This window comes from Apteryx mantelli, chromosome 8 (genome assembly GCF_036417845.1).
Source record: "Apteryx mantelli isolate bAptMan1 chromosome 8, bAptMan1.hap1, whole genome shotgun sequence".
In the NCBI taxonomy this organism is placed as follows: domain Eukaryota; kingdom Metazoa; phylum Chordata; class Aves; order Apterygiformes; family Apterygidae; genus Apteryx; species Apteryx mantelli.
Genome location: NC_089985.1, coordinates 27444216 through 27467782, shown reverse-complemented (window position 1 = coordinate 27467782; position 23567 = coordinate 27444216). Strand labels below are relative to the sequence as shown.

At 39.2% G+C, this 23567-nt stretch overlaps 1 protein-coding gene across 13 annotated transcripts in view; it reads left to right on the top strand.

Moving 5' to 3' along the window:
• Nucleotides 1-23567, top strand: part of ADGRL2 (adhesion G protein-coupled receptor L2) — a 392431-nt gene that overhangs the window by 301613 nt on the left and 67251 nt on the right. For all 13 annotated transcript variants that reach the window (XM_013961433.2, XM_013961430.2, XM_013961432.2 and 10 more), the window contains one exon: nt 19026-19239. In XM_013961433.2, coding sequence (XP_013816887.1) covers nt 19026-19239 — 214 coding nt within the window. The remainder of the gene's footprint in view (nt 1-19025; nt 19240-23567) is intronic.

Sequence of the window (23567 nt, the reverse complement as noted above, 5' to 3'; positions counted from 1 at the left end):
TTGCACACATTTTTCAGTTGATCAGCTATTGATGTTTTTTTAACAAAATTTGCATACTAGCAGATGAATACATATTTATGTGTGTGTGCGGCTTTTTGGATGAGAATTAGAACCCCATAATTAACAACTACATCTTCACGGCAAGATAAGTTTCTAGTGTAATCTGGCCTTCCCCTCATGCCTGATTGATCCAGTCCAAGAACAAAAGTAATTCTGGTTATGTCACTTCTAAATTCTTAAGTAACGTGTAAGAATGTTTGGGGGGGGGGCACAGTCTTCTGCATCGTTTTTGTGGTTTGCTGCTTTGACTTTTCTCTGTACCTCACAAAACAGCACCGAGTTATCTGACATTTTGGTAAAGAAGTAATATAAATGATATATAACCCTCCTTGAATTTCTATTAAAGGTGTACCCAGAATTCAGAGCAAATCATGAGTAGTGGTGTACCGCTTGCTTAATTGAGGTGTGGTAAAGTATATTTATTTGGAATACTCAACAGCAATAAAGAGCAAAGTGTATTTATTTGGAAAACTCAATACCAATAAAGAGCAAAGAAGGTTTCTTGTGCAATAGTGTAAGTTTTTAGGCAAAAAGGGCCAGAACGCAGAGGATGACAGATCAGTACTCTCTAATCATGACTTAATCTAGTATTGCACTAGGTTGGGTTTTAGCCTTGTGAATGAGACTGTTGTATAACTTGAACCTGTAGTGCTCAACACCAGTCTGTCGACCGAAATCATTCTGAATCAGTTAGACTTACTGAGAGCAGGTCTGAAAAAGGCTTGGGAAGAAAGGAAATTCAGTAGAAAGGACAGGAGAATTGCTGGACGTGAACTTTATAACAAGGCACACAATAGGCAGCACATTTCTCAGTGTTTATTGTGCCTCATGTAGTGTGATAAAGGCTGAAGGCAGAGTGACTTTAACAGTCCCTGAAGTGCAGTATTCCCCCAGAAATACACAGTGTAAAGTGCCTTACTGCCATTATGAAATTTAGAAATAAAAATAAGGAAAGCAGTAAGACTTACACATTTATTGGGCAAATTGTTACGACTACCGCATCATTAATAGCTGGTCAAAAAGATCTATTTGTTCCAAAAAACAGTGGAGAAATAATCATTTATATTTACCAAGTATTTTACTGCTAGTGTAAATTCCTGAACTACCTGATTATTTTTTGATAGGGAGAGGGAGACCAGGAAGAGGAAGAAGAGAAAAATGCTTTTAAAGTAAAATATACTGCAGATTTAAGGCCACTGTAGAATACCTTTTGGTAATAGCATTCAACATCTGTTATATATTAAAATACAAGATATGGTTAGTTAAGAATTTAACAATTTAAAGTACAGTTATTTTATTTTTCAGCCTAATTTGCATTTTTTGCTAGCTACATTGAGAGGGTACAGAGATGAAAAATGTGGATAAAGGACGATTAAGATATGAACAATGTATCTCCTAACCTTTAGAAACAGCATGCTTTAATTCTATACTTTTTAGGGTCAAACTTTCAAAAGTGCAGTGGCTTGCATGCATACAAAGTTGTACTGACAACACCTTTTAAAGTGCTAACATGAATGTGAGGTGAATTTAATTTATTCCTACAAACTTGCTGTTCTAACTGTATGTGTTATAGTATCATCTACAGGTGCCAGCCAAGATTACAACTCCATTGAGCTCTACTCATCCAAAAACTTCTCTATTTATCAGCATGGAGGTTTTGTTGAGTTTTCTTTCTCTACTGTTATCAACTGTTTTGAAATATTCAAACCCTTAACTTACCCAGTGTCTGAAGCACATTGTACATTTTGAAGTGTGAAATAGAACTGTTCTTGTTTATATAAAAACATGTTTGCATATGGCTTAACACTCAGAAAAAGACAAGTTTCATAGGAAACTTAATAATACTACTTTCTTTCTTTGAAAGGCTCAGGTTTCGTGTATTGCTCTGGATGTCACATAACATGCATCAGTTTTGTATCATTATCTTTGTAGTTAGTATATTTAACAGTAATTAAAGAAACGGAGATTTTATTTTGTGGTGAATCAATCTGTTAAACTAGCATGATGATATCCTAAATTCCTTTCAGTTAATGGTCCTACTCTTGCAGGGAAAGGAGGACATTTTGTACATTACTTTGCTTGAATAATACTAACAGACTAGCAGATGGTCACTTTCCAACTGGTTTGCCTTGAAAAAAGAAATTAAAATATTATAGTGCCAGGGAGAGATGTTGTAATGTGTCCCTTTCAAATTAACAGGTCGTTTTTTCTACTATTTTATGATTGTAAAATAGCTCAATGTCACATAAAAGGTTAAAAGCTGGAGTAAATGGCATCATGGGAAATTTGAAATAAATAGGGTCTCATATGGTTTATGGCTCTATACTTGAACACACAAGTAATATATTTCTTCCCTTGAAAAGACGTTCTGTAAGTGCTTGCCATGTTAATATGAATTGTGGTCACAATAGATTCTATTTAAAGTAGCTTTAATTCACAAGGTAACATTTTTTGTTTACTAAATTATGCTTTGCAAAGGCCACGTGTTCAAACTGTTTGCAAGCCAAAGAGAAAATGCAATATTTTCAGAGCAAATTGAAACCAAAGATTCCAGTTCATTGAATTATTCCTCTTGTGTCTTAGTGCTTACTTCTCATAAAGCACAGCCCTTCAGAACCGTTTAAGCTTCTGAGCTCCAAACTGTCAGGTATTTCCTATTAGTGCCAAATTTACTTTTCATGGTAAAACTGACTCCACTATGATGTTCTGTGATGGCCTAGTTCTAGCAGCTCGGCTTAGCTGAGCAAGGCTTGAGCAAATTTCTTAGTGACTGTGTCTGTCCTGCTGGCTAGTCTGTTGCTACACAGGTGAAGGAGGAGATGATGAGAAGGCCCAAGTACAGGTGGTCAGCAGCCACCTGCATCAGATAACCCTGGTATTTTCTTTGGATACGGAGTTGGGAGATTCAGTGGTTGTTGCAGGGTTGGGGTCCACTGTCCTAAATGAGACATGGTCCTTGGGCCAGGTCCGCCCCGCAGAGCAGCACGTGACTGTGCCTGCTCGAGGGATGTGAAATCCTTACTCCTTGATTGATGTTGCTGTAGCACCAAACCCCAGGCACCAGAACAGCTGAGCTGAAAGCGATTTTTGTTGGTAGAGCTTGTTATTTGATGTATCTTCTGTTAGAGCTTTGTGTGCTGTAAGGGGGCTGGGACAGCCAGCACTTCAGACCTCGGTGTAAGAGAAGATGTTGAAAATGAAAAAAATGTGTAAAATTCGAAAAGGTATCAGTTTGATTTATACGTGTGTAAAATTGTCCTGACAACGGAAAATCTTTTGTCCTTCTAAATCATTAACAGCAGTAACCTTTAAAATTATCAAAGTCATGTGCAGCTACTATGTTTTTATGTTGAATTTGATATCAGAACTTTTCATTTGTTTTTGTTTTGAATGAGGAATTATGAATGACATCTAATTCCATCAGGAATCTGGAAGTAGAGCTTGAAAAATAAAAACGGCACTCAAACCTTCTTCGGCACCCAGAGCTTTTTCCTCAGTGTAAAGTGTGTGTAATTTTCCCAAAGAGGAGAGCTGTGGTATGCTATTTTGGGATTTGTTTTCAATGAGTGGTTATCTCTTCCTACTCTCCCAGAAAGAGGCCTATGGATAAGTGGCGTATAAATGAGCATCACAGCCAGTTTGTTTCAAAGTGCCTCCACTTTCTTATTTCTGTTTTGCTTCCAGTCATCTTTTGCTTAATATAGTTGATAATCTATAAGGAAATAGGGAACATATTGCCTGCATTTCTTGGTAGAAGAATAACAGTGATAACTGGAAAAAGAGGTTATTCAAATCGGTGATCAAGCCTGAAGATATAATTTCACTAAAAGCTAGGTGACTTAGACCAATTAAAATTAATAACTATTTCTCAGAATGACTGTAGGAGAGATTGTGGATGTTTCTGTATGATGTTTTGCAGTGACATACTAAAACTTCATCTGAGCTCAGGACTGTTCAGAAACTGCTTCCTATGGTTTAGTGGGGCCAAGCCCAACCTAATAAGCCAAGGTAGTCAGATGGTCAGCATGGAGGTACCCCGCAGTCCAGCTTTTGGCCGGTCCAAAGCGCAGCCGGTGCCTCGAAGCCGGCGTGCAGGAGGCTGGGCAGCGCCTGCCCTGCCGCGCTCCTGCTCTCACCAGGGCAGGGCAGGCTCCTTCTTCCTTTAATTACTTGAGTAGCAAGTTATTTTTCAAAAAAGAACAAATAATGCCTTACAAAAAAACTCACGGCATCGTAACAAAAAATTTTAATGAAATCCAGGAAATTAGTGTTGTGAAGAACAAGAAGTTTGGAGGATTTTGTGTGAGATTGCAGGAGTCTAAGAGCAAAAGTTGAAGACAAAGATGATGGATAGAGACTGTTCAAACAGAAGATATAAAAATTCTAAAGAACTGACAAATCAAATCGACCACCTGCAAAACAGTTCAGAAGAGAAATATCAGGTTGATATGGCTTCCTACCAACAGGAGAGACTGAGGTGTTTTTTTCACAGTGGATTATGATGGAGCAGGGTATGGGTAATATTGAACTCCTTCTCCAGCACGTTGTGTCACCAGGAAAACCAGCCAGATGGCTTTAGGAGTGGGGCTTAAAGAATGTGAAACTCTGATGAAAGCAATAGATTGTCACAGAAATGTTTAGCCCTAAAGGTTCACGACAACTGAAATCTAGCAAAAGACATAAAAATAAACAGGTTGCTGTCATTGTGTTCAGGAATTCAGACTAATTTTTCAAATAAGAATAAAATAGTGGTAACTGTGTGCCATAGTAAATTAGCTGTAAACCAGCTAAAGGCCTTTTATTTTTTCTGATGGATGCTGCATGCATATATTACAAATGAAAATGTTAATGCCCAAATGACACCTTCGTTTACTCATAAGTATCTTTCCTAATGTTATCTTTCCTAATGGAAACCTTTATTTGTCTTTTTTTCATTTTTTCCTGAAAGCTTTTGAGTTTTAGAGGCATATACAGTGATACAGGTATTAATACGCATTATAGTAATTGACTTTAATTAATCCATAATGGCATCTTTTTAACTGGTATAACAATGACAGGGACTTCAGTTTTTAAATGATGTGGGAATAATTCTTCCTATTTGTGATTTAGCTGTTATAGTTGGAAGAGGTGTTTGGATTGAAGGATATTTTGAGTGGGTAGGAAAAAGTAGGAGAAAAGAAGTCAGTCCCAGCCTGAGTTATCCTCTGATACTATGAACTCTTTCAAGACAAAGTTCAGAGATGAATTTGCTCAAGTTCTTAGTTACCAAACACCTACATTTTGTTTCCTGGGAAGAGGAATATGAATGGGATTTGGATTGGGTTTTGGGGGGGGGTTTATTTTGTTTTGATTGAGCCTGCTTTGGAACAAGCATTCATTGCTTTTTTTTGCATTGATGTCTACAGATGTGTTGAACAGAGGTTTTTACCAATGTTCTTAGTTTATGTTTATACTTGAACATTATAGCAGAAAAACTATGTCACACCATATGCTTTCTTGAGATACTTGGTTTATCCAACAACCAAAAAAAAGATATAACAGTTGGTAGAGTCAATAAAACTAAATAAATAGCTTTCTTTGAGTAGTAGATGAATAAACAGAAGAAAGTGGTTCTTAACATGTGGTTATATTATACCACTCTGAACAATGGATAAAAATAAATGTGTAAATGACATTTACCCAAATGTGATGTCATAATGAAGTTTAGGAATTATATAGGGGGTATCCAGATTCTCCCATTGAAACTTGGATCCTGATACAGAAACTGAATCTTGTGCATTCTTTAAGTATAGACGGAAACACAGAACAGTGGAATGGCATACAGCAAAGAATTAAAATGGCTAGGGTTATCACAGCCCTGTTAATTTTAATGTATTGTGCTAATATTAAAATTATAAGAATATTTAGAATGTCTGGGTTTGCTGTTTGTTGCTTGGAATAGAATCAAGAATTATGGGGTTTAAGATAGGATTTATTCACTGGTAAAGCAGTAAGTGGACAATTAGCTAGTTACAACATACTAAACAAGAATCAGTTTGCAACCGTTTTTTGTAGAAATCTTTTCCATAGTCCTTTTCTCTCTCTCGTTCTTTAAGGCAGATTTTTTTTTCTTTCCACAATCATTCCCTGTCTCCCTGGATTTTCTATCACTTGCAGTCAGCTGGTAGCATAATGTACTCTCCTGCAGTTCCTCCTATTTCCTTACTTTGAAGATATTTCCTTTAAAAGCTGCTTCAGGATTTTCTTGAGGGATGAGATAGAGACACTAATATAGCTTTTTCCCCTTTTTGGCCTTCCTGCTGTTGAAGTATTGGGAACTGCTTGTGCTCCAAGTTTGGTGTGTGTCCAGTAATGATGTGTGATTCCACCAAAAGAGAAGGAAAAAACAAGTTTAGATATGTTTGTAAAAGGTAATTATCATTGCAGGGGGAAAAAGAGAATACTGCAATCAGCCATTTGGCTTACACTCAATTTTTTATCTTTTTTGGCCTGCTTTTTAAAGTGTTTATTTTGCCTTCCTTCTTCCTGTTCATCTCTTTCATGATCATCTTACATGTCCACTAGAAAAATCAATGAGTGACTTCTGCTGCCAGGGGAATGTGCTTGGAGAAGCCGGAGCACGGAGGCACTAGATGCTTCCAGGACTTGTGACAGGCCAAGATAACCAGGCTCAAGATTTTAGCAACAGCAAATTAAGAAGGCCTTTCTAGCAAACACAGCTGCTAAGACCTTCCAGTGCCACCATCAAGTCCGTCAGCCCCATCTCTCATGTGAGAGGTGGTGGAAGTGCAGCGGTGCTCCCCAGCGAGCGGCTGTCCGGGGCAGGAGGGGACGGGTGCCCGTGGCGGCAGCGGCAGCCGGGCAGCGCGGCCCTGCTCCGTCCAGCTCTGTGCGCGTTGTGTGGCCGCCGGAGAGCGAGGGAGAAGCTGCTCCCTCCGCCTCTGACCAGCGTGCGTGATGAGGCTGGGTGTCGGAAAGGGCGAGATGGGGCTCACGGCAATTATGGCAGAGGCATGCTGGTTTCCTTGACAACCAGATCGCGGATTCTTTGTGATTTATTATTTACCACTTCAAACTCTCATTCTCTGATTTAATTAGGGAAAGGGATTTCCATAAGTCCCCTCCCTTCCAAATTTGAATACCCCCGCGCTGTTGTTATGACTAGCTACAACTATCCCAAATTGATGTTGCTCTAAAACAGCTACAAATTAGGCTCTGCCTTTAGCTTTTGGAATTTACGGAAGGTCACTCGGACAACAGTTAACTGAAATGCAGTGGATATTGTGTTGGGTGATGCCTTGTTAATCTGCACTTAATAACAAGGATAATAGACATCTGCACTTACTACCACCCCCCCCCCCACCCCCAGTTTTTCAAAGGCGAAGGACTGCAACAAATGATACTCCTCAACTGTCTTTAGATTAACGGGAAAAACAGAAGAGTCTCTGCAGCGGCAGTTTCCCTCATTTTGCAATTCACATTATTGTCGACTTGTAGGCTCTATTAGCAATACATCAGCCACTATTACATATACACACAGTGTATTTTGATTTTTGGGAAGGTTTTTTTTTTACTATTATCTGTAGGATGGGCATTTAAAACAGAAATACTCTCCTAAAATGTGGTTAAATATAGCAAGTGCAGGAAGTCTGATATCTTACTTCACTTGTATTTCAAATATGTATTTCCCACATTTACAAGGCGTTGAATAAGTCGTGATTTACAGGCCCTGTTCTAAATGTAGTAATTTGGAAGAGAATTTTGAACACAATAATTTATATAATAGAGATTTTTATTCAAATGTCATTGGCAAATCTGTATCACTATATATCAAGACTGAAATTGGGTCCTCCAAAGGGCATTTTTTTAAAGTACTTCCCTGGGTTGCATATTTTTTATTTCATATTCAGCATGAGGTGTCTGCTGCATTTAATAAAATAAAATGAAGGTCACAGAAGATCACTACTTTTCCCGTAATGCGTCCCAGGAGATGACTGGAAAAAGGTAGTGATTGAAATGGGTTGAGGATCCTTTGTGCAGACTGTAGAGAAAATCTGTGCCCTTTTTCAAATTAGAGGGAGGAATTTTACAGTTTTGTTTTAACTGTGTTTATTTCATTATATATATTCTTCCAGTTGTGCCACCTTAGGTATAATTTCAAGTCTTATACATGTCTTCTTTGCTTTAGTGTAGGTGAGTTCCTGAAGTGAGTCTGTAGGAGTTGCTCTTCCCTTGGTGGGTTGAACATGAAGCCCACTGAGTCGATAAAAAGCCTGACAGTGACCTAAGCAGTCCTTGTGGCAAGTCCTGCCTCACTAATGTACCAGGGCCCCAGCAGGTTGTTGAGGAAAACTGATGGCTGAAGATGCTTCTTTAAAATAGAGTGCAATAATGAAGCTCATTAGTGTATTTTTCATTAGAACAAGAATATTGAGCGTCCAGGTTAAATTCTAAGGAATCTATCCTACGCTCATTGAGGTTAATGACAAAGCTCCCAGTGACATTAGTGATGCAGGATGAGAACTTAATTGGGGTAATTAAGATTCTGCTTACCTAAAATTCCCCTATTATTTGTCAAGTAGATATAACGTTACAAAATTACTACTATGAAGAGTTGTGTAATGTTGGATCTCAACACATCTTTCAGAGGTGACTGCATGTCAGGGGTAGGTAATATTATTTCTGTGTTTTGTATTTGATTCATAAAGTACCCTTGTAATCTTCTAGACACTTGTGTATGTGTAAAACATCATTGTGAAATCAGGGTTATTTTTGTTTTTGGAATTCCAATTTTGTTGTGCCTTTAAAGATAACATGGGCCATACATTGCTGAAATCCAATAAGGATCTGGACTGTTGCAGAGAATAGTTTCATTAAATAAAGCTTGCTTCGCAGTCTTACAGACTTAGTGAAATGCTGATTTGTACCTAAAGAATTATAGCTTCTTTACTAAGTAGATTAGATGGAATATCCAAATTTAGCATCTTCCAGGGAAGTCTAAAACCTCAGTTTTAAATGATTATGTTGATATGCCTAATTTAAATAGTTACCCTCACACCTGCTCATTCCTGCCTTCTTCGGGCACCCCTCACCTCCTCCTTCCCTCCTTCGCGTCCCCAGAAGATTAGCAACTCCCTCCCCAATTATGCTGCCGTAACTGCTGCTTTGATCACGCTCTAAATTCGGTCTGGAAATTAGCTGGATTAATAAAAACCCGCTACTGGAGAAGAATGACAACGTGAAAGGACTGACCGTGGTGGGGAGCACGCGCGGCAGCCAGACCCTAGCAGTACGCCGAACGAAGCTGGCTGTGATCTGCCTGGGCAGGAGAGGAGGAGCGCGCCCCGCCGGGACTCGCCGTCGCGGAGCGGGCGAGACGCTCCGCACCTGGCCATTAGATCCCAAGGCATCCCCTCGGACTTGCACCAGCCGTCCTGCGGTTTGTAGGCCTAAATAATGCATCAGGAGAACACAGTTGTTCCGGTGGGAAAGTGTTGTTTTAGTTGGTGTGGAAAGAATTGGAGCATTCAGATCTTTTATACTTCACAGCTGCCTCCTCCTGAAATATTTGCTTTAGACACTTCAGGAGAGAATTTTTCTAAAACAAAACTGTGACCTGGTATGGTGAAACACTATGTAAAATGCATTAATCAGTGAGGAAATTACTTCCCACATCTGTAGTAATGGTGCAGTAGTTCTGTCTTGCTTGATATTGTGCTTATATTTGCACACATAACTATGTTTTCTTTCCTAGTTTGATGTAGAGCTTTCCTAGTCCTTTCTTTTATTATTATTAGTATTAAGATCAATGAGCAACTTTGGAAACACAGTCTTCCATCTATTAGATGTGTGCTTCTTAATAGAAGTAATTAGCAAATGCAAACCTTTCCTTTCTCTAGTGTGTTACCCTGTATATTCATCCCTTTTGTTACTTTCTAATGTAAATAGCACTAATTATGGAACTTCTATCACATAATTAAGGAAAATTATTTACTCTCAGCCTTAATGCTCTGAGATAGAGAGATTTCTGGGATCCTGTGTTTTCATTTATTTCACTTGGTCACACATTAGCCAGTTCTCTAAAAGCTGGGAGCATTTCTTGAATGCACATTGTAATAGCAGAGTTACACGGGGACAAACTACAGGATTAAAAAACAGAACCCAAATTCAGAAGTCCTGAATTTAAGTCTAAGTCAAATTAAGCCATCCTGTCACTTAATCTCTCTTGTGTTTTGTACCTATTTGCAAAGAGGCCTGTGGAAATAAAATTCCTTTATGGGTGATTAGCAGCAGTTTGACAAGGTAGCAGAGGTGCATATTTCCTTTGTTTATAATGGAAATGGTACCTCTGTCGCCATTCTTCCTCACTGGTGCCTAGGGAGTGTGCTTAGAACCATGTATATTCCTTATACTTTTTTTACATTGCCTTTTTATTTGTAAACAATTAAATAGTTTTGCTTTCTTCATGCAATTTATTATTTAGAGGATGCACTCAAGTATCTATGGGGATTATTCCATGATTCCTGGAATTTACCAGAACATTAAGTATATTATAGAAACTGTGTATGATATATGATTTCCCTCTCCTCTTGACAGTGTTCTTTTAGAAATCCACAGATATTTCTTAGAAGGTAAGGTCAGGAAGAAAGCCTTTCAATCTGACAGTAGGCATTTTCCACGACAGTTTGCTACTCTTGCCTCGTATCTATTCTTGGGAATATTTGAAGTGACGGCACATTTTCCTTAAAGTACACTTACCAAGTGTCTACTTGTTTTCGAAAGGTGTGCCAGTGTGTTTTGGGTTCTCAGTTTCATCGTGGGATCTTGACTCTTGATGTTTACAAGGGTTCGTTTTTCTGCTCCTGGCTCCTTAGAAATGTTTTGGAAGCTGTATTGCATGCAAAGGGGTATTGCTGTGCTATCTGCATACTCAGAAGCGCTCTTTAGGTATGAAGTGGCTAGCTGTCATTAAAATTAACCACGTAATTTTTCACTGTAAATTATACTTTGACAATTGACTCCACCCCATCTTTTTCCTGAAACAAAAGAGAGCTTATAGACTCCTACGTTGTTGCTTGATTCCTTTTCCAATCTATATATAATCCTGTATGTAAATGTGAAAATTCCCCCTTTGTAATTTTACAGCCGTGATCTCAAACATTATCATATGGTTGAGATCATCCAATATTTTTGATAAAACCTGTGATAATTGCTTAAGGAGTGTGCCTGGATTTGGCTTTTTAAATTCTGTCACTTGTAGAATAACGTTTTCTTTAAAGTGAACAAGATATGAGAGTTCAATTTCTACATTTTACTGTGATTAAAATACTTTGCTGCCTTAAAGAAGTTAGGGTATAACCCTTTAAGAGGGCGGTGTACACAGCATGCAGAGGATTGTTTTTGGCAATCAACCTGTCTTCTGCTGGAATGATTTAGCTTTGGCCAAAACATATAGTCCCAAGGAGCTGGTACCGCTCTGCATGGCTTCTGTCAGCCTCTGAGGTGACAAGACTTTGGATTTCTTAAAGATGGGAACAAAAGCAATTTTCTTTTGTCAGCTGTTCACGCTGAATGCAGCCAATGGACATCATACCCCCTTTCTTTCTCTTTTTCCTTCCTCCCTGCATCAACGTATGGTTTCTAATCAAAAATAATTGATAGAGAGAACTGGAAATATAAATACTCGTCAAAATACATTTTTATAGTGAATAAAAGAATATTTATTTTTATTCTGCTACCAACATCCTGTGCTGAGGAAATAATTCAACGGGAAATCCTGTTGACACAGAATTTATGACACACAACCCTTTGTGTCTCTTACCTCCCTGTTTCGGAGATTGTTTCCAATTCCGAAGCTTCTCCTTCCTGGCAGGTGCTGTGCTCAGCCAGTTCACAGTTGGTAAACTAGAGATAACCTCCAGGAGGGGGATTTAGAGAGACCCTGGGGCTTACTTGCCTTGAGAAGTTTTGAAGCTACAATGCATTTAACTGCAAGAAAGAGAAGGGTAGAGTGCTGTCTACGAGCTGGCAAAGGATCGAGTGTGTATGAAGTGAAGGAAAAAAGGAAGGAGATTCTTGCTGCCTGAGAACTGACATCTGGCTGGCAAAAGAAAAGAAATATCATTGACAGATGAATACTGTCTCAAACGGGGATAATTTTAGATCAAGAGGGCAAACTTTTGCTCTCATGCATGCAGCTGCCATTGAAAGGGATGGGAAAGGTGCATGCTGATGAGAATAAAATTCGGTTCTAAGTGAGAACTGAACAACGTGCATATTTTTACACTAGATATTTTGACTTTCATGTTTAGATCACATGGTTTCCAGCTGCCATTTGTAGGCATTGCTAAAATGCTGCCAGGAAACAGTCTCTGGTTTGGTGACTTTTGTTAAAGGAATTAGTGGTTTCTATCCAGTTTCAGTGTGGCTGAATTCAAAGTGCAGAAACCCGTTTTCACAAGTTAGCGTTAATTAGCGCTCTTGTGGCAGCCTCAGCAGGGAGGTGAAGGATTAAATGGGCATGAAGACCAAACTATCTCTTTTCCCATAGTGACGATTCCTTCAAAATAGGGTAGAGACATGATGGACTAACGTGGGGAAGCTTGCGCTGCTGCTGTCCGTGCTGTGCTTGTTTCGGCTGATTGAAGTACTGCAGGTTACAGTTCTGTCAATGTGGTGCTCTGCTCTCTCTTGCTATTGAAAAAACAACCCCCCCAAAAAGCAAACAAAAAAACCCCACAATTCTTCTACCTTAGAGAGATATATTCTAGTCCTCCTGAAACAGGGGAGAAAGCTGCCTCGGAGAATTTAAATGAAATCCTCGTGATCTATACACAGAAAGGATCGACACTGTTGCATTAAAAGAATAAGATTCTGCTGCTAACTTTAGGTTTTGCTGAATCATTCAACAAGGTGCAGAAACCAGGTAAGCTCTGACTCTTTCTTTGCTTAAGAGAGCCTCACAGGGATATTTTTGAGTATTGCATGGAGACCGGAAGAGGTAAAAGGAAAATTCTAATAAGTTTCACTGAACCTGGAAGGCAAAATTCATCATGATGTGAGTCAGAGGGTGTAACTCAGGCTTCTGTCCTGAATTTCATTAATCAGACCTACTGTGCTTTATGTTTATGTACACTGAATATAAGCATATAATTACAGAAAATTACTTACTGTTGTAATTGTACTACTCACACTGAACACTGAAGAACATTAAAATCTGACACGGATTTTTAAATTTTTAATTTATTTTTTAGACTTTATATCGCAATCTCTTAAATTGGAAAAATATTGAAAAAAGCTATCATTAGTTTCTTAATATTTCTAAAAAGCTCTCATTGCTAACAATTCATATTTCTGTTTTGTAAGAGACGGGCTTCTAGATTTCACCCAAGTAATTAAAATCTGAAGCAGTATGTCCAAGAAACTGATTTATCCAAACCAGCATTAAAAATCACCCCTCACAGCTAATTTATTCAATGAAATAGTTGCATTGCTTCAGTGTAATTTTATGTGCACATTTGAATGATCCAGTCTGCTTGTTAGGACTTTGAACCTCTTTGTTAAAGTTCCAGTAGTGAATATACTTTTGCTTTCATGTACGTTGTTTTGAGCTAATCCCATTTTTATGAATGAGTTAAAACAATGAAAAATACATGTCTCTTACTAGCAAAAATAGATTTCAATAAATAATGCATTCTTTGTAGATGCTTGTTATCATTAAGCTCCCTGCTTCCTCATCTTAAATTAAAATAATCAGTGTATACTTAAAATGGCAAAGAATACAGCTGTTGGAGAACATTTTTGAACTGGTCACTTCCTGCTTAATTTTACCCAGCGCGGAACAGTGGGGTTTTGTCTGCAGTGCTGCCTGCGCTGGCTGGTTGTGCGCTAGCTAGTGGCTACGGTGAAAGAGGAGCCGAGTGCTGTGAACTCCAGACCTCTGTACAGTATTAGAAGCTCTCACTGTGCCAGTGTAATCTTTTAATAGACACGCTTGCCAGAATGACTTTTTTCCCTTCAAAGATAGAATGAGAAAGCACAGTTGTCATTTAAATTGCCTCTGCTTTTGTAGTAGTCAGCGGTGATCTGTTGACCAGTACTGGATAATTTAAAAGCTGTTTAACAAAATAGCATGATAGTCGGTGTGAAATACAGACAATGCTGAGGCAGAGGGAAAAGTCTCCCTTGACGTAGTTTGTGGGATTCTTTAGGAACTGCAGGATGCTAAGGCTTTTGTACAAAATTATAAATGCTTTGCAGAGCCTGAGTGGACAATTTGCATGATTTTCAGATGGCAAAGTATGTTTAGCTGTCTTGCTGCCCCCTCTCCATGTGCACATCCGCCCTTCGCCGAGACACGGAGAGGATCTAAATGCAGTTTTCATCAGGCTCTGCATTTGTTGAACGTATATTATTGAAATGCTGCCCAAGCTGCATCACTTCATCTTGTGTAGAACTTGAATCATCATGTTTCATGATTTGGTAAAATAAAAAGAGATTGTGTAACAGACAACTGTAAACATTCTGTTTGAAAAGATGTGCTCTTTTCAAAGGACCTTTCTGTTAGAGCCAAATAACACAAGAAGACATATATATTTATTTCTGCAAAGATTTGTTTTGGAGTCTTGGTGCTTCCCGTATCTGCATTATTTGAAATAATTTTGTGTTTCCTTGTTGACTTGCTCTATGCTTTAAGTTTTAATCAAAGGTTCCTTGCTTCTGATGTCAAGAAGAACTGATGTTAGCCTGTTTAACGTTCCACTATTTTTCCTCTGTATGGGGTGAACATTCAAATGTAGTGGTTCCTTTTTGCTTTTATCTACCAAATTTAGCACACTCTTATTCTTGAAGGCTCAAAAAGATGGTATGCTAACGGGCAGAATGCTGTGAATTATTAACTTTTGTTTGCACTTTGGCAAATTTAGGTTATCTTTTTAAAGACAAATTATTTCTTAATAAGGAACCAAGGTAAATAAGGCATTGCAAACTTACATAAATAATTTTTAGTCTACTGTGGATTTAATGTATTTGAGAAACACAGTTCTGAGATACACTCCTTTCATAAGACTTTCATTTTTCTGTTTCATAGGTTAAGGTAAAAGAGGAAAGACTTTTGTTTGTGATGTTTTATTTTGATTTTTTTCTAAGTGTATTTTTGTACATGGATTGATCAATAAAGCATTAAAGGGTGCATGTTACCACTGAAAATCCCCTTTACCTTCCTTTCCCAGAAAAGTTGCAGTATTTCTTAAAATTGTGATTTTGTAAAAGCAGGTTACTTCATTGTTTCAGCAAAGAGCCTGCACTCAACTAATTAGTGAGCAGATAAAATGTGCCAGAAACATATGTTTGTCAGGAAGCCTGTTTATAAGCAAAATGGTCAGCATGACAGAAACCACGTTCTTTTTCCTCATTAAGTATTTTTCTTCTTCCATTTAAAAAAAAGAAAAAAGCAAACCTGATGAATATATACAAACACAAATGAATCAGAGGCGGCATATGCTGCCTTTGCTAATGGGCTCTCGCTTGAGTTAATGTTTGGCTCACGTCGGAAGTCACAGCCCCAGTCCCAGAAAGGTGGCGGGCCATGGGGAAGCCTCGGCGTTCGCCAGCGTGAGCGGGCTCGTCCCTGACGGAGTTTGCCTTGAAACAATTAGCAGAAGGATGAGGAACGTTGACTTCAACTTTAGAAACGCAGCCTAACAAAATCGGTTTATGCATGGTACAGAAAGGCAAGCAGCAGGTTGAGAACAGTTTCATTAGAAAATACGGTATTCAAAATATTAATGACTCAGAATTGCATCAGAGATACAGAGTTACGGGTGACAGCAGTAATTATTGACGGAACTGCGTACTTATGTCAGAAAAGCTTTGGGATGATGCAAAACCAGGCAGTGGCATTCAGATGCTGGTCTTTCACACTTCCGTCCTGTGGCAGTGCATCTGTTTATCAGGAATTATCTCCTGAATGTAAATGAATTTCAGTCCTAAGTCATTGCACCTGTTGCCAAGAGGTATTTATTCCAATCACTTGCCTAAAGCACAGGGAGTTATTGCTTGACATTTTGTAGCTCCAGAAAAAGCTGTCTTTTCAAAATCATTTGTTCAGAGAGGAGAAAATGGAGCAAAACAGTTCATTTTACCCTAAGCACTGCTATTTGGCAGTATTCACATTTGCACGGCACAAAGCTGCAATATTGATTTTTTTGCTCACAGGGCCTCCCACTAGTTCTTTCTTTGATTGTCAGGATTGCAAGATGGATTGAATTACACTTTGCTTGTTGATATGCTTATTTTTTTTCTTTGTTGATAGGAAAAGATTACACATAAAGCCTCAGAATAAAGATCACTGCAGCATTGTTAGTGGACTTTTAATTTATTTTTTTTATTTAGTTAAAATATTCCGTGCCACAGAAATTCCTGAGAGCAGCCTCCCCGCACGCTGCCTTGTTTTGCTTTACTGCTCTCTCCTTTGCAGGGTAACACCTGCGTTGTAATCTCAGGTGTCCTCTGTTCCTGTGAAGCCACCTAACCTCCATCTAGTATTTTTAATGTTCGTTCTAATACAAAACTTCACATGAATGCCCGGAGGGGGAAAAGTTGTAGGATAAAGCACATTCATAGCACTTACAGCAGTTGCCAATTGCTGGAGATGATGAAAGCAGATTTGCAGGCAGCTAATCTCAGTAAAAGTGCAGCAGTCTCGTGTTTGGATTCAAGGTATTTGCTATCTCAGGCACGGGCCATGCTGCAGGACTGCAGCAGTGATTCGGTGCTTGTCGCAGATAACGCAGCGTGGTTTTTCCAGCCCCGGCACCGCGTCGCTCCCAACACCCAAAACCTGGGTCGCGTCAGCCCGCGCGCCCAGGCCCGGGCGGCGGGTGGCCGGGACCCTTCGCCTGTCACCGCTCGGCTCTTCCCGCGGACGTGATGCCGCGTGGCGGGAGGGCTCGGGCCGGCGCCGCGGCAGGGCCTGCCCGTCGGTGGGCCCGCACTCGCGCCCCTCCGCGGCCACTTCGCGCCCTCGCCGAGCCGCAAGCCGCCCCTGCCTCCCTTGCAGTAATCTGCAGCGTGGGAGAAACGTGTAGGGCGTTGGCGTGATGGAGGCACGTTTCGGCTCTTCCTGGTGCTCAGCTCACGATCCGCCAGCGAGCCTCCAGTGATGGCGCTGGTTGTGAGCCATGATACGTTCTGCCAGGCCCAGGGACTGCCGTGGGTTTTAGGTGGAATTGTTGTGCTTTGTACACTAATTATTAGCAAATACTAGAACATTTTGGCACTGCCTTCGTGTAGGATATGGGTGCATAAAATTCAAAGCAGTCGGAGAGCAGGTTGCTGCGTTGTGGCCTCGCCTCTCCCTCATGCCGGAATGACTCCTTGCCCAGGGAGCCGTTCACGGAGCCGATTCTCTGGGAATTACTCGCTTTTTTCCTGCAGCAGAGATAGTTCACAATCAGATCAGCTGTAGTTTGCTGCACAAGTTGGAGGAAAGCTGGTGCCGCGGCCGGCGGGAGGAGGGGACGATGCGGTGGCGGGATGCACTGCCCTGGAGCCCCAGCCTCACGCCACCGAGGTCATTACCAGCAGCTCCTTTCTGCAGCCCTAACGGATCATCCTCCTCATGCGCTAGGAGTTTTAATCCACAGATCATTAATTCAGTAGGAAAAGTGACAGGCTCTGGTTCACACAAAAATTTACTATCAAGGGGTTATCTCAAGTTGTCCTTGATGTTTTTAGAGCCTTACTTCCTTGCCTCTTCTAACGCATCATATTTTTAAAAGAAAGTTTATTTTCTTTGCCTTCAAAACACTGTAGAACTCCAACTTCCCATACTTAGGGGCTGTTTCTTTTTGCTGTCACAACCTGTCTCCAGCAGCCTGCACTGAAATATTAATGGCCTTGTGCTACAGTATTAGGATGACTTTTTGTTTTTTTAAAAGAAGGAAATATCTGTGGTTCTATTAAAAATTTATAAAGGCTTTACTATTTTAAAGAAGTAGATATTTAACACTATCATACTACCCAGCTTTTCCCCAAAAGACAGTAGTGCATGCATTTTGTAAGAAACAGAAATACTCTTTCATAGGGGCTATGTACAAGCAAATGTAGTATGCTGCTACAGTTTCTTGACACAATGTATTTTTTTGTGTAAAGAACCGATTATAAAAGACTAAAAATATCCCAGTGGATATCCGGAACATTGTTTTGGTTCTAAAGCTTTTGATGCTGCTTCATTATTCTTAGAGAGGTTGCTTATTTTTAGGAATTCTCACGTGCAGAGAAAAGTGTTAAACATGAAAGGTGTCTGCCATTTTTGTGAAGAACAGGGAGATTTTATGCAGATGTACACATCTGCAGTTTGCTGTACTGGTCATTTATATATTTGTTCAAAATCCTCTTGCTTCTGTCTGTGGTTTAATTTATGTAAAAGGCCGTGCTAGGAGTGCTGGTGTTCACTTGCACAACTACCTGCAGTGCAGGTGTGTGTGTTGTATCTGGCAGCACAGCCGTGTCCATGCTGGGGACATAAGTAAGCAACAGAAAACTGCTACCTCTTCACAGAGAAAAGAGGAGATGCAGCCGAAGAAATACTATTGAAGTTGCAAATTTTGGGTTTTGTTTTGTTTTTTTTAATCACTTCTGTGGGTGCCCACTGAGGGGGAGAGGGGAGAGCCGTGGCCCGGGGTGCAGTGGCGCCGCCGGGCTGCCCCTCGGCCCGGCCACGGGGAGGAAGGGCTGGAGAGGGATTCCCACCCTGCCCCGGCTCAGGAGCCAGCCGCAGCGCTGGAGGGGCTGGATGGTTTTATGAAAGATGCTTCATTTAACATGATGCAACATTCAACTGTTTAAGTGTGAGCTTCCTTCAGCACTCTGTTGTGAGTTAGTGCCTGTGTGAAAGAGAAGAAAAAGCCCACCGCAATATATATCCTTTAGGCTCAACCCCAACTTTTTTTTTTTGTTTTTAGGTTTCAGCCGAGCAGCGCTACCGTTCGGGTTGGTGAGGAGGGAGCTGTCCTGTGAAGGCTACTCCATCGACCTGCGGTGTCCGGGAAGCGATGTTATTATGATAGAAAGTGCTAACTATGGACGGACAGACGACAAGATTTGTGATGCTGACCCTTTCCAGATGGAGAACACAGAATGCTTCCTTCCAGATGCCTACAAAATTATGACACAAAGGTAAAGATATATATGTCATTTTGAGGACTAAAGAAGAAAAAATATCTGAATTGGTACAGTAAGAGGTACACAGTTTAGAAAATGTTGTGATTGCCAATTTGCGTTTTGTCTTACTATATAGCTATTCAGATAATGTTATGTTCTTATATAGTAATATTAGAAGGAAGTAAGAGCCACCAGTTGCAATTAGAGTGTTTTTTTTAAATTCTCACTGCAAAAGAAAAGAAGTAGGAAGATAACTGCAAAGGGAATGGAACTGTTCACCTGTTTGGAGAGTCCCTGAATCCCTGCCTTTTAGGAGGTCAAACAGCACTCAAAGTATTCAAATGGCTGCTGCATTTTTTAGTAGTTTCTACGTGACCTGGCAAAGTTAGGTGTTTTCTATGAATGCAATTAATAAATGTCTTCCCACCTGCAAAATGCATCAAGCAAAAAAAACCCAGTAACTATATATGCCATTTAGATGTTTGGCTGGCTATATGTCATTATACATGTGCGTGCATATGCATTTATGCAGACAAGCAGACGTTACATTATGTCTTGCTAACAGTGATTCTGTTACTCATAGAGTATGGAGGGAGAGCCAGTAAAAGTGTTTTTAGCACAAAAGCGTCACCAAAGCTGCATCAGAACTAAGATTCATAGACGTTCCTGTGCTGTAGGTCTAATATTGGTAACAGTCAGCTAGTACTAACAATTGTGGAAATGTCAGCACAGATCAGTCATTGGCATTTTTACTGGCATAAAATACAAGCCTGCTCAAAGACTGGATTGAGTGTCTGAAAAAAAGTCTTGTAAGTGTTTAGGAAACACACAGTTCTAGCTTTTTTCTTCTGCAAAACTCAAAAACCTGGGAAATTTCTTCCCTTACTTCACGTAAGCTCAGCCAAAATTATGAATGAAAAAGTTTAGGACTGGTGGAAGTTTTTCCTCTAATTCAGGTTTCATAGAGTGAGGAGTCTGGGGGGAAAAAAAGGCAAAGGAATAACGCAAACAAGTCTCATTTGCTTTGTTCCACTTACTATATTTTCTTTAAGCATAGTAGAATATAGTAACACATAACCATGTCTTAAAAATAATCTTCCCTTTTGATTTCTCAATTCACTTCAAGTTGTCATCAGTGTGACTGTTACAACTTCTTATAATTTTCACGTCAATACATGGAACGTCCTCTAGTTCTATAATCAAATATTTGGGATAGAAATCTGGCTTCAATTTCTAATGCAGGAGGAAAATTAAGGGTATCAGGCCTCTTTTTCTTGTTCTGTGTTCAACCTGTGGCTGTTCTCTGATCAGTAAAGGGAGGACTCCATTGCTAAGGTAGTGAAAAGGTTATATACCGTCTTTAAATCATGTTTGAATTATCTTTTTGTGGTTCTAGTTTGTTGTTGTTAATTAGATCAAGCCAGATTTCTATTGAGACTGCAGCAGCAGTGTCATCATCCTCTAATCTGTCAACTCCCTTTGAAACCACCTTCAATTGCTTTTGTAAACGTAGTGCCTCTCTGTAGACTTCCTTGTTGTGTAAAATGCATGTGTTTTGATCAAAGTCCTCCTTATGTTCACTGCAAATACACAGATTAAGGTAGTCAGAGACAAATATAGAGGCACAATCTTGCTTAAAGTGACATCAAACTGTTACTGGAAAGCTGAAATTTCAGTCCTCCCCTTTCAATTAATCGACTGTAAGTTTATGATAGCAGAGGGTATTTTTAAACTTCCCTGATCTTCCAGTCTTATCTTTTTTTCAATAGATTAAAATGATGATGTGATTGTATGTGTGTTATTCGTTCAGAATACTTACACTCAGGGAGAGTTTATCATTTTCATTCTGTCTGAACAAACGGCAAAGATCTTTTGACACGTTGCTTTGTATTTTTGTCTGGCGTTTATAATATTTTGGAAGTTTGGTTTCATAGTTTTCTTTTTCAGACCCTGCAATTAACTGGAAATACTGTTTCTTCTGCCTTATTTAATCTTTTCTGAAAGTCACTCCATTTGTGCTGTATGGCAAGTGTAGAAGAATGTCGCAAATTTCTTATGAAATATTAAATGTCCTTGTGTTTCATTTATTTATAACTGCATTGGTCTTTGAAATTTTTGTTGTCAAAGGCAAACTGTTGCTTGATACTCAGTGCGTGTCCTTGATCTGTTATTTAAAAGTATCGTATCAGCTGTATTTTGGGGGTAGCAATTGCATAGGAAATATCTCACCTGAAGGACTAGCAGATTCACTGGTTTTCTGTTTTTTTCGCTGACTAGAAAACAATAATTCATCTGTTAGAATGTTTGATCACAAGGAAAACTTATTTCTATACTTTTTGAAATAAACAGCCGTAGTTTCTGCATTGCTACTTAACATCTTACAGCGTTTATTTTTAAGGATTAATGATTCCAGCTAGCAGAGTTTTCATGACTGCATTTGCCAACTCATTTCAGTTTTAGGCCTATAGTTAAATGCAGTTACATGGTAATTATTAAATATTCATCAGTCATTTGCAACATTACTCCACAGCTTTTTTACAGCAACTACATTTACTGTAGTTAGAGAGTAAAAACAACTGAAGGAGATCAATAACCTGAAACGTGAAGACTGAAAAATAAGATAAATTTTCCAGTTTAACACCGAACCATGTAATCGCATGGCCTGCTCCCCTTCGAGAGAATTTCAGATTCTAGCAAACAAGCTTTGCCTGTGTCCACCGATGCCCCAGCTCCTCCTGTCAGAAGGACCAGCGGCGCAGTCTTCTTCTCCCTCCCTTTTTCTTTCTTCTCTACAGTTCTCAAAAGATTTTTGACTTCATGTTTTCCTAGGAAGCCTGACTTGAACACTAATGACTTTATTGCTTTGCTTTCACATTTTTAAAGTAGTTATTAATTTTTTAGTCCCTGATTGAAATTACATCCCAATTATTCTAGAATAAAGTCTTTCACATGTATTTAGATTCCATGTAAACTTCAGCGTGGCAGAGTTAAAATTAAAGCTTTGAAGAATGAGGCCAGACCTTTAAAAAAATCCCTCTCCCCTTTCACACTTATCTGATAATTAACCCTGGTATTTGCATAGAGTCAACTTTGAGAAATACTACCATGAGCTAGTGTTGAGTATAGAAAGTAAGATTATGTCTCAAATATTGTTGGCGAGGCAGTAGTGTGACTGGCGTTCCCTGCAGTGAGAATGGCTTAAAATAGCCCGGCTCCTTGGTACTCTGCTATCCTTACCAGAGAGAAACCTACTCTTGTTTCCTCTAGTCATTTTTTGGCCATTTCATTAAAAAAAGAAATTAAAAGAACAGGGAAGCACAAGATGCAAAGGAGCCTGAGGAGGTAACTCTGGTTTCTTGCTCATAAAGTGTCGTATGTGTGGCCGTAGCCAGAAACTGTCATGAGACTTTGAGTTTGATATGGCTAACTAATACTGCTCTTTATAAACACAGCGGGGATTTGAAAATTAACATGAAAAAATATACTTACAACCCAGTCTTTGGTCTCCTTCCACTGTAAGTAGATTGAAGGTGGTTTGCCTGAGTTATTTTCAAATCACCTGTGCATTTATGAAGACTTTCTGCCTCCAGTGTCAGCTTCCACGCTCAGATCTGCAGGCTCAGAAAAACTGCAAATGTTCCATAGTTTTTTGCTGAGATGGGCACTGAGTGTTTCAGGGATACCACATACTGCTTGGGTTTCTGTTTTATTTGCTTGAAATAATAACAGGTATTTAGTAGTACTTGCAAATACATACATAAACATGCATTTGAAATGATAAAGCGTATCGTGTATGTAATTTTATAGTGTAACAATGAGCTGCTAAGAAGCTCTTTTGCATGCTAGGACCTTTATCCTCTGAATTAAAAAAATATGCTATTTTGTAGTACGAGTTATTTTTCCTAATCCTAAACTTTTCATTCACAATTACTTTAAAAATTAGATGCCATAACTATCTTTGTGATTCCAGTACAATGCAAGTAGATGACATTTTTTGCATATGTTTTTAAAGAAATACTTGGGTGGTCTAGCAGACAGCATAATTTGGAATTTTGAGAAGTCTAATATTAAAAACTTTTCAGATCCATTCCAACTGGTACACCTTAATTTTTTTGAATCATTTAACCATTATAGCTATTGATGGGACTTGTAGGAAATTAACTTTTTATAATTAAAGAAAACCTGTCCTTTTAACTCTGAATCTTATGGAATAATTTGTGTAGGGGCAAAATTCAAACATTTGATGTTGACAATCAAATTAATGCTAATTTCACAAAGCAAGCATTGTTTCCCTCCTAATAAAGGATAAAATATTTTGGATTTTTAAAGAGGAATTTATGAGC